At 42.4% G+C, this 11669-nt stretch overlaps 1 protein-coding gene across 1 annotated transcript in view; it reads right to left on the bottom strand.

The window, feature by feature from the left end:
• Nucleotides 1-50: 50 nt before the first annotated feature.
• The window catches only part of ITIH2 (inter-alpha-trypsin inhibitor heavy chain 2), a 31073-nt gene continuing 19454 nt past the window's right edge, over nucleotides 51-11669 (bottom strand). The window contains exons 15-21 of the mRNA XM_033100609.1: nucleotides 10388-10557; nucleotides 8260-8394; nucleotides 4923-5036; nucleotides 3897-4095; nucleotides 3164-3336; nucleotides 1864-1975; nucleotides 51-358 (exon numbers count right to left, since the gene is read on the bottom strand). Coding sequence (XP_032956500.1) covers nucleotides 211-358; nucleotides 1864-1975; nucleotides 3164-3336; nucleotides 3897-4095; nucleotides 4923-5036; nucleotides 8260-8394; nucleotides 10388-10557 — 1051 coding nt within the window. The 3' untranslated portion in view covers nucleotides 51-210. The remainder of the gene's footprint in view (nucleotides 359-1863; nucleotides 1976-3163; nucleotides 3337-3896; nucleotides 4096-4922; nucleotides 5037-8259; nucleotides 8395-10387; nucleotides 10558-11669) is intronic.

The raw sequence follows: 11669 nt of genomic DNA, 5'->3' as shown, positions 1-11669 counted from the left end.
GCCAACAGATGAACACACTTGAGAACTGAAAATGCAACAAAATCCTAAAGTTTCTTTGCAAAGCATTTATTTTCTTGGTAGGTGTCAACAGCTTTTATAAGCCACCATGATAACTGGTTTGTTTTTAAAATGATTCAAACTGAAGAATGACTGCAAAAGTGGCAGGGGAAAATATATGTTTATACATGTAATTTCCGAAACTCCAAACCTTTAAGGCCATGTGAGGAAGCTATAGAGCTGAGGCACAAAGTAATCCTTGTAGTGTCGATCAATGAAACCTTTTCCGCTGTTGTGTACAAACCAACAGGGAACGTCTGTTCCAAACACTGTATCTGTTCGGTAGTCTTTCTGGATGCCTCTGCAAGGAAAGGGGCATGGACGGTTAGGGCATAGAACAAGGCACGCCAGCCGGCCTCTCCCCAAAGGACACACTCTCCCCATTGCTGTTCATGGCGCCCCTTCTAGCACCCTATCTGCCTGTCCCCACCCGCCCACCCCCGCTCCCCACGTCATAGGAAATATCAGAGTTGGGGACTTGGTGTTGCAAGGCCAGAATAAGCAGTGTGTCTTAGAAACTGACCAATATGGACTTTTCCAGCAAGGTAAAGAGTGCAAATTAACGTAGAAACAGAAAGAAAAAGGGAACAAAACTCTGACGTGTTGTGAGCTGACCTCACACGTTACCTGCAGAATGAACCCGCGATGCCTGTCACTTTCACTTTATGGATGTGTGTTTTCTGTAAGGGCATGCCAGCTGTTGCTGAGAAATTCATGTCTTTCATTTAAAGGACAAAGGAGCCAGTGATTTGAAAAGTTATATGGCATATTGCCATTCATGAGCTTTATGATTTATATAACTGTGTATGGCCCACCGGTCAACTCGGTTTCAGTGGTGCAGCATGGGGAGCTTGCAGTAGACGACCCTGAAGCCCAGCACTTACCTTTGGTCATTACAGTCTAGGAGATGCATGTGCACTAACTTCAGAGAACCTTCTTACTATTACTGTTCACCATTTCTTCCAGAAAACGTGCTTACCGAGCCCACTGCTAACTCCCTGATCTCTAGGAAACCGGGGCCGGTTGGGTGGTGTACTCGCCAGGAGCTCATTGTTTTAGTTCACAAATCTATTTTTGTGGTAGTACGTATTATTGTAATCTTATGGTTTAATTATTATTGTAATTGGATGGCTTAATTAAGTCCATGGAAGCCAATGACACTTGTGGGCAAAGAGAGTCATTTCTGATAAAGCAAAGTTGGCTGCTTTGTAAAAACTCTCAAAGGGCAGAAAATGCTTTAAAATGATACCGAGTTAAGCATTGGTGAGAACTGTAAAAGACTGAGAAAAATTAAAAGTATAAGAATTGTACACAGCATGCTTTACAAGTATCTAAGTTCTCATTCCAAAATAGCATGTGGATATAGTTTGTATAAGAAAAGCCACACAAAAAGACACTCAGTAGATTCATACTTAAAAAGAAGGCTCTAGCTTTAATATAAAAATACACATTCTTTCTCTTGCACTAGGGTACGTGGTAATTTTTATGATTTCCTTCTCTGAGCAGCTTTTTCAATTATCCAGCTTGTGACCATAGGGCTGCCACTGTTTGAAGGTGAGGACAACTGACCAAGTAATCTTGGAGTCTACAGTACGTACTTATGTATGTAGACATTGTTTTCATTTCAGACGGACTGTCTATAGTGTCCTTATGCACATGTTACGTATGTGTCTATTCCTAGTGAATTCTTTGATTTTACATAGGTCATACTTTTAAAAAGGAGCTTTTCTTACTCTGCTGTTTGCTGTGTGAGTCCAATTCTACTAGGAGCCCTTTTCGTTACTGTCATATGCATCCGAGGCTTACCTGGTGACAACCAAGTTTTGTCCTTTCACCTCCATGCTTGCCTCTGGCTTCTTGGGGTCCTTTCCTGGCCGCTCATTGAAGATACGTATCTTTGGCTCATGCATGAACTGGCCTAGTGAGACAAAGTCCAGATAGGGATTCACACGGAACTCCACAGTAAAGAAGAAGACAGGCGGGTCATTTGATCCAACCCACCATTTGGTGCTCCCTCCAGAATTTCTGGGGTAGAAAGACATATTGAGAGGAAAAGGGCACAGCAATGGGTTCTCCGGAGAGCAAATCCGTGCTGCTCACCCCGTGGTCACTATACACGAGACTGATCTACTGAATCAGAAATAACATCGAGCTTCCCAATGACAGGGGGTTAAGGTCAGCAACGGAGAGCATAGCTCAAATCAGAAACAGCTTTGTGATGTCATATGCTTAAATCGGAACCATTCTTTAGGAAGAAAGTTTACCTAGATGTCCTGCTTGTTATTACAGACTTCCTAAGCCAGTCTACTTCTCTTCAGTTAGAAAAAAAATCTGTAGCATAAAACTTAAACTATATCTGTCCCTTCTTTGAACATGCCCAGTTTGTGATGATGAAATCCTGGTTCCGGGAAAACATTGTCTGGAACAGTAAAGTTCCTTGCTATAGCATTACTGAGTCACCCCACACTGCTCTCTTGGGTTGTAGTAATCAGGTTGTTTATTTTCTGTATATTACGATGTTTTGACATCTTCATAAACCTGTCTCTCGGTGGAGAGACTGCGCCGCCTTGGGCAAGCCATTTCTGAAAGATAACAAAGGACTCCGCCAGAAGCTTGTCCTGATACGCAACTAACCAACCCAGAGCCAGATCCCCTACGGCCTGTACAACCCAGAAGAAAGCATTCCAGAGCCAGATGCCAGGCAACTGGAGACCACCCTCTAGCTCAATGTCCAAGGGAATCATTCAACCAACCAACCTTCAACTACCCTCCTCTGTCCTGTCTTCCCATGGAAACCCTGATAAGGGCCTGGCCTGAATCTACTGCTCATTCTTGCTTCCACTTCCTGACCAAAATCTGGCCTTCCTCCTGTGGCCCCTGTGTGGCCAGCCAGACCTCCTATTTCCAGGGGAAACAGTGAGTGACAGTTCATGTTTCTTCCAGTGGCATTGACCTCTTTGGGTCGTCACTCATCGGCTTTATAAATTAAGACCCTGTGCTTTTCAGTTTACCCCTGTCACTTTCCCAAGTTCTAACCAGTGTCACCCAAAGCTGCTCACGACCCAGTGTGGCCCCACACTTGTCAGGTGGTCGGCTGAGACTATACCTATCAGTCCATGCGCTTTAGGTGAAAACTTGTTTGTGGAGGGAATGTAGATCCCCAAAAAGTCTACGTTGGTGGGATGCTTCTTCCAAACGCGATGAAGTAACACAGAGAAGGACATCCCCTTATCGAGAGTGATCGTCACCGTCTTCTCTTTCTTCACCGAGACAAACACACTAGTGGGAAAATTGAAATGGGGTCAATGAGTCCAGAATAGACTCTGTAGAAAGTCGTCCCTCATCCCTAACATGCACTTCCCATTCCTCCCAGGACAATCCCACTAGTTTCTAAGAGATTTACCATGGTTTGGTCACAGAATGCTGTCTGAACTCCCAGCTCCGAAATTCTACCACTGTATATGTTTGTTTCATTAAACAATTAACAGATACTAATGGGATGAGATGACTCATTAGACACAGTCACAGTGTTTCTGAGCGTATCTGACACAGAGCCGGCTGTGGATTTCAGTTGATGGACTCATTCACTTACCCAACACGTATTTACTGACTACCTACGCAAACGCATGCCGGGCAGTAGGCTAGCGCTGGGGCACCCGGTGACCGAACACATGGTCCCTGCTGCTGGGAACCGAAGAGTGGGTAACCAAATTTTTTTGAACCTCAACTTCTTCATATTTAAAATGACTATTTTAAGGTCTATGTTTACGTTCAGAAATCTGGAATGATTTATGTAATGTGTCAAGGACAGGCCCAAGTGCAGACATAGTGACACTTGCCTCTGACTAATGACCTGAGCTGTGTCAGACCAGGACAAGATGGATGTACGAGAGCCCCGGCTCATGGTGATGGTCTCAGTGCTGATTTCTATTTTCATGTCTTCACTTTGGAAATAAAATCCCAGTTTTCCAAAATACGTGCTTAGTTTTCCATTGTTGGGTTTCTTGGCGCCAATGAGCTGTCCATTGACCAAAATTCCTACAGAAAAAAAAAAGTTTTTTTTTTTTTCTTCTCTCTCATGTGCCACTTTCTTTTTTCATGTGTGGGTACCATAATTCAAATTTATAAAAATTGACAGTATGAGAAAAATTATTATTTTGTTTATATAATACTTTTTCCTCTGTAACTCTTATAACTATGCTTTATTATAGTTTCATTATATTACAAGATCTGCTAGTTCATACTGAAGGAGAGTAGTTTATCTGTAATAGTTGAAACACTTAGAAATATATTCATAATTTATTTCTTAGTAATTATTGGAGTTTGGGAAATAGAGGGCTTCTATTAAGGTGAGAAAGAAAGCTGGCCCGGTGGCTCAGGTGGTTGGAGCGCGGGGCTCCTAACGCCGAGGTTGCGGGCTTGATTCCCACATGGACCAGTGAGCTGCGCCCCCTACAGCTAAGATTGTGAACAACAGCTCTCCCTGGAGCTGGGCTGCCCTGGGCAGCCAGAGGTTGGCATGAGCTGCCACGGGCTGCCGCGGGCTGCTGCGGGCTGCTGTGTGCTGCCGTGGGCTACTGTGTGCCACCATGAGCAGCTGGCGGCCAGCGTGAGCTGCTGTGAGCCGCTGACCGACCACCACAGGCCTCAGCTGGGGGGAGCACAAGGCTCATAATCCCAGCATGGGTCAGGGAGCTGTGTCCTCCACAACTAGACTGAGAAACAACGGCTTGACCTGGAGTTGGGGAGGGAAGGCAGAAGAAAGGGGGAAAAGAAAAACAAAAAGAAAGAAACCCCAGGTACTGACAGTGAAGCATGACGATGATCTAATTGTCTAATTCAAATATGATATCTTTTAATTTTACCTGATTCTGGATCTGAAACAAGGTTGAGGATTTTTCCAGGTTCAGAGTCAATATTGAAACAAATATTCTTTTGGCTTTTTGGTAGGTAAATGATGAAGTGTGGGTCATTTTCAACTGGAAAATATACAAAGAAAATGAAAACAAACAAACGAAAAATCATAGAAGGGAAGTTGATTTAGAAAACTATTCTATTCCTGAACAGCTTTACTTTAACAAGAACAAACATTTATTGTGCTTCTACTATCTGCTAGGTACTGTTCTACTAGGCACTGGGGCCTAGTGCAGTGGATACTTATTCCGCAGCCATGACATAGGCACTGGGCTAGAGATAAAAATAAATAAGAAAGACACAAGGAGTAAGACACATACATACACACTATATATACATATATATACACAAATATATATACAAAAATGTATACACATTTTAAGAAAGGAAAAAACTATTAAAATTATAATACTCAACATATACCAATGACAAAGGATGAATACAAGTCGCGTTTGACTTTTGCAATTAAAAGAGGTGCTCAAAGTGTTTACCACTAGTGTAATTTTAATATTTTTTCCTTTATTAAAATGTATATACATTTTTTTGGCACACTCACACACATATACTACATATGGATAAACGCATATACAGTGAAAGTGTGTACAGGTAGGTACAAAGATATGTATTTTATTAAGTAGCCATACACAGTATATAAAAATAAAGGAGAAAAAACATTATTTGTGGGCATACAGATTAATATTAATCAATTCCAAGAGCAATGAAGGATCAAGTTACTCCCAAGAAAGTATTTCTTTGTGGCGGAACACCATTATTCTGGCTGATCTTATTTGCTGGTTGGTTTAACCATTCAACGAATATTTAGTAAGAAAAAAAACTATGTACAAAACACTGAATTAAGCCACATTTGGTGCCGCTCTATGTAAGTCCTGGTCTGTGGCTTCAAGAAAGTAACAATTTAATGAAGGAGTGACAGAGATTCTCTCCTGGACCAAACTCTACTCAGACTCCCCTGAAGTTTTCAAGTACACCTTAACTTTTGGACTTCCGTGTTTCATTGGACTTCCGTGGACTGCACTGTTTCATTTATGCAAGAATCCTGCCAAGTCAGTTTAACCAGAAACCCCACCTTCCACATCGGCTCACTATGGATATCTGATCAGGTCCCTCAGCACCCACCATGCCCCAGGTGGTGTCTGATCAGCTGGTCTGCCTTCAGTACGAATCCTGTTAGGGCGGTTTAGCCCGAATCCCCTTCCATTGATGTTTCCTTGTAGAAATCTTTCACCCACTGACCCCAACCCACTCCTTGTCTATAAACTCCCACTTTCCCATGTTTTTATTTGAAGTTGAGTCCAATCTCTCTCCCCCACTGCAGTGGTCCTTAAGCCCATCGGCCCTTGAATAAAATTCTTCCTTACTATGCTTTCGCAAATGTCACGAATAATTTTTTCCTTTAACAGTTAGAACTTTATTTTTTCTTTCATAGAGGCAGACAGAACCATTCATGTAAGCTAGAATAACGTAAATGATACAACAATGGCCTAAGCACAATGCTCTGAGAATAGAGATGCAAGGATGCTTGACTTCACCTGGGCAAGTTGAGAAAGGCCTTAGGAAGGAGTTGGGTTTTGAACTTTTAAGTCTTAAAAGTAGGAGGAGAAAGGGGAAGACTACGACACAGAATAAAGAGAGGGATTTTATTCTGAGTGGACAGAATGAGGAACAGAGGTAGAAAAGTTGATGATTTGTTTAGAAAGGACCTCAGTGTGACTCGCAGATGGGTTCTTGAACAATGTAGAAAAAGATAACACTAAAACTGTACATAGGTGATGAAGACAATGGAACACCGTGCTAACGAACGGACCTTTAAACTGTTGGGTAACTATTAAAGGTTTTTGAGAATAAAGGTGACATGATTCGACCTTATTTGAGAGGTTACTGTTCTCTAGATATTATCACAAAGCTCCTCACAAACATGAAGTCAGCTCATTCTCACCGTATCCTTAGAGGACAGATGACCTACCCGAGGTCACATCACGGAGTGAGTAAGTGCTTGAGCTGTGACTCACAGCCAAGCTGTCTGACTACAAGTCCATTCTCCCAACCATTCTCGGACATGCTCGTTCATTTTCAAGTGTGTTTTGAACCTTGAAATCGAGGATAAACTAATCCAGAGCAGGAACAAAAACTTGTATTTCTTTGCACCCTTCACACCACCAAGCCCATGCTGTGTGTATTCAATAAATACTTGGTTAGTTGATTTTGTGTTGGAGCTGGGCACTAGAGGGCATCATTAAAACACAGAACAAAGGTTCCCAACTCCTTTTTTTTTAAAAAAAAATTAAAAATCATGTTATTATGCTATCCTCTTCCTTCCTCTACACAAATATGGTAGTTTGAAGCATTCTGTTTGAAGGAGATTGTTTTTATTAGAGATAACAGTTGATTTTGCCATTTTAATTAACCCAGATCCCACCAATCAAACCTTCTGATAAGCAACAATGAATCAGAGCTGCCACATTGAGCTGATATTATTCTAGGCAACAGAAACGAAACATCATGTTTAAGTTGGTCTGTGCAGCCTTAGATTTTAATTAGAGTGAAAATAGATTGAGTGCTCCCGTGACTGACTTCACAGATCCCTACGGGTCTGGGATCCTTGGGCATAAGACCAGCCAGTGTTTATTGAGCTTCTACTGGGAACCTTATAACCACCTTGCAGAGGAGGTATTATCATCCCCATTTTATAGGCGGGCTACCTTTGGGAGGTAAGAAAGGGTTAGATGAGGTCACAAGAGTGGGTTCCCCATGTTGGGATTAGTGTCCTTATAAGAAGAGATACCAGACAGCCCTCTCTCTCTCTCTCTCTCTCTCTCTCTCTTTCTCTCTCTCTCCTTCCCTCCCTTCCTTTCTCTGGCTTTCTCTCCAGAAGTCATGTGAACTCACAGGAAGATGTTGGCCACCTACAAGCCAAAAAGAAAAAAGAAATCTACCATGCCGGCACCTTGATCTTGGACATCTGCTTCCAGAACTGTGAGAAATAAATTTGTGGTATTTATTTATGTGGTATTCTGCGGTATTCTGTTACGATGGCCCAAGCTAACTAATACACAGAGTTACCGTCTTTCAATGGAAGGCAATGATGCCTGTAAAAGTCACCTATTTTACCTGGACACAGCAATTTTATTAACACATGGAAGTTAGGGCAGTTTAGCGCGAAAAATTAAATTAATCTCTTCAACAAATCTCTAAAACAAAATTAAATCTCTTCACAGATTATGACCCAATTGAATCTGGGAGGTGAAAGCCATGTGGAAGTTTTCTTACCTCTCATTACATGGGGAGGAGTGATCTCAACCGCGGGAGCTCCAGCAGCAGGCATTGGGGTCCTTGGTGTTGGTGAAGGGCTGACCCAAGATGGGAGTGAACTTGGAGCAACTTTGCTGCCGTAATACAGGGCACCTGTGTAGAAAACCTTTTCTATTCCTGACTTCTCTCACCTATGGCTCCCTCTGTCAAAAGCTGTAGGTCTGCTTTTGGGTTCTCTGCAGAGTCTCGGACGTGGGCTGGGGTCTGCAGCAGGAGGAACTGCCCCACAGAGTTGGGGAAGGGCCCATGGGACACACTAGGCCTGTGGGAGATAATGTCCCATCCATCCCCTGAATTAGTCATCACCCTCCTGATCTAGTCCTGTTTACCCACCAAACAAAAACCTGAGCAATTTACTTTCCCAAAGAGGTTCCCTATCAGTTACAACACAATTTATTTTGCTTTCTGATCTCTAGTCCGTCTCATTGTCTTTGAGAAACATATGCCAGTTCACCTAGGCAATATAAAATCACCTATAAATGCCAGTTTATCTAGGGTAAGTGTCTCCCTGGATAAATGTAGCTGTGAGGCCCCAGCCTGTTGAAACTGGAAGGTGAGAAGTCAGAGTTCCTTGAATCCTGGGCCACTGCGGTATAGGTGACATCTTGCTTGGACAAAATTAACAATTCAGCAAATGATCCCTCTCGTATATGCAGGTCATTCTTAAGACTGTGTTTGAACGGTCCCTGAGAAAGAGGAAGGAAGGAGGTGGACAAACTAAGGTCTTTTAAACTTGGGTGCCGTCCCTCGGTCATGCCTTGGGACTTTCCGCAGGACACAGAGGTCATGGATAGCTTTTAGGGCAATTTCTAGGTTCACAGCTTCCACATCTGCTCTTTCCTAAGAAAACCCCTTTCTCCTAGTTTACAAGCGGAAAGCATGCTCTCTCCCTGCTTCCTCTCACCAAAAACCTCCTGGGAACCAAAGCATCTTTTAGAAAATTGGTGTAGTGCCAAAAAACAGAATGGTTCCAATGACTGAGAAACATATCTGTTTGTTCCCAATTCTTTGTTCCCTACAGAATTGGAGTAGGGTCCAAGCTGTCATCTGATAGATTAGTAAAAATAATTTTTGAATTATTTAGATCGGTGTGAGTTTTGTCATATAATTTTGAAGAGGTCAGGTGAGCGGCATTCCTATAACCAAGTTCTTTACATTCCTATCTACTTATCTATGTCAACAAGGTTTATCGGGACTTATGTCCATAAAATATTTTTTAAAAGTAGAGTTGATGCTGAATCTTGTCTCTTTCAATCTATTCCGAAATAACATTTACCCATAGATTCATGAAAAATACACTCAGCCACATTTTTCTCATTAAGGAACGATGTCCAAGAAAATATCCCTTCTTATGTGTATAGAAATTTATAACACATTTATGTTATTTTGATCAGCTGTCTATTCATAGTAATTTTAATAAAACTCAATCCAGAAGAAAATTTTGAACACTCATAATCTTAGGGTCACAAGAAACTGAAAAATATTTAAATTTGTAAACATGTTTTTCTTGCAGCGGAGAAGGATGATTAATAACAGACTTTCAAGTATAAAAATACGTTATGTTAGGATATGATTCTGCCAGGAAAGTGGAATGGGAATATAAGTTCCACTAAAAAAAAAGAACAATATAAAATTTCCAGTAATTAACACAGAATTTGTTCATGTACTTTTTTTAATGGACGATGGTGTGTATCAAGTTAGGTATTCAATTTCACTGGACACACTTAAAACAGTGATGTCACAGTTTTATTTAGAAAGCTCAACCTTTACATTGTGCCAGAAATTAAATTCGTTGCAAGTACTTAAACAACATGGCAACTTTCTAATGCCGATTTAAAAACTGTATGAAGGGGTACATAAGTTTGGAAAATTCCTTTGGAAAACATGTGAGCAAAAATGTTTGACGAGCATGGCAATAAACCATCCCCAGAGTAAACTGACAGGAAGAGCTGAGCACAGGGACACAGGCCTGGGAGCCAGGGGCGGACTGGGTGTGTGAGAGGCTCGGTGAGGGGTGGGGGGTGGGTCCCAGGCCTTTGGCACAGGCTACAAGCGTGATGTTTCTCCACTGGACTGAAACACTGACCTGAGCAGCAAGAATGATCTTGGGGGGGTGCGTCGGCCAGCATGCGCTCGTTTCCGGCTTCATTCTCAATCACCATAGCAGTGAGGGGGGTCACAATGTGATGTTCCAGAGACATCTGCAGGATTGTTTTTGTAATTTTCCTTTTGGCAGCAGCTGTAGGAGCCAGGCTCCTGTATTCAGGAATTAGAGACAGTACAGAGCGTCACTATATTTCAGGCTGAGTGGAAGTCCCACAACCCCACCACTTCCGAGGTTCCACCAGGGAAAACAGAACTAACAGGTTGCATGAAGCGGTGGTGTTTTATCTCGCCACGAAGTCCTAGGGAATTTTTTCATGGACTTAATTTTGCTGGAGCAGTTTTAGGTTCACAGCAAAACTGAGTGGAAAGTACAGAGAGTTCCCATGTACTTCCTGCCCCTTATCTCCTGCCCCGTTATCACCAGCCCCCACCACATGGGACATCTGTCACAATCGATGACTCTATATGAACATGGCATTATCACGCCAAGTCCACAGTGGACATTAGGGTCACTCTCGGTGCTGTACATTCTATGGGTTTGGACAAATGCATAATGACATGTATCCACCATTACGGTGTCATAAACAGTCGTTTCACGGCCCTACTCATCTTTCGGGCTCCACCTATTTATCCCTCTCCCAACCCCTGGCAACCACTGATCTGTTTCATAGGGGACTGTTTTCTAAAAATCAGTATTTAACTTCCGCAGCAATTTGCTATCTCCTTTTAAATGCGCCCAGTGTGCTCCTGTAAATGGGCAGAAATACTTCTCGCTCACTTCAAAGCCACAGCTTATAGCCGCTGTGTGCTTTACAATCTTATTGACACCATGGATTTTCTCTGTGAGCAGTTATACACCTGTACTTCATTTCCCCCAACCTAGTTCAGATGACCCTTCTGCATGTTCCTGAGGATCTGACAGACATGTGGAGTGGGCTCAGAAATGGTAATTTTCTTAGTCAACAAGTATACGTAACTCTGATGCAGGTGGCTTAAGAGCCATCCATCCATTACGCTAGAAATACAGTTTTTATACTGGAGAGTTTAAACACAGGTCAGCCGAGAAGCCAGAGATGCAACAGATCTCTGTGAGGGAGCCCTTCCTTATGTGATAACAAAATCGCATCCCTGTACGTTTCTCTTTGGACAGTAACCCGTTTCCAGGAGTAAATCCAAAGTCCTGATCTGCACAGCAACATGGACGAATCTCACAGATGACATATTGAGTGAAAGGAGCCAGGAACAAAAGAATACAGATTGTA

This window comes from Rhinolophus ferrumequinum (assembly GCF_004115265.2).
Source record: "Rhinolophus ferrumequinum isolate MPI-CBG mRhiFer1 chromosome 5 unlocalized genomic scaffold, mRhiFer1_v1.p scaffold_110_arrow_ctg1, whole genome shotgun sequence".
In the NCBI taxonomy this organism is placed as follows: Eukaryota; Metazoa; Chordata; class Mammalia; order Chiroptera; family Rhinolophidae; genus Rhinolophus; species Rhinolophus ferrumequinum.
This window is presented reverse-complemented; position numbering and strand designations above follow the sequence as displayed.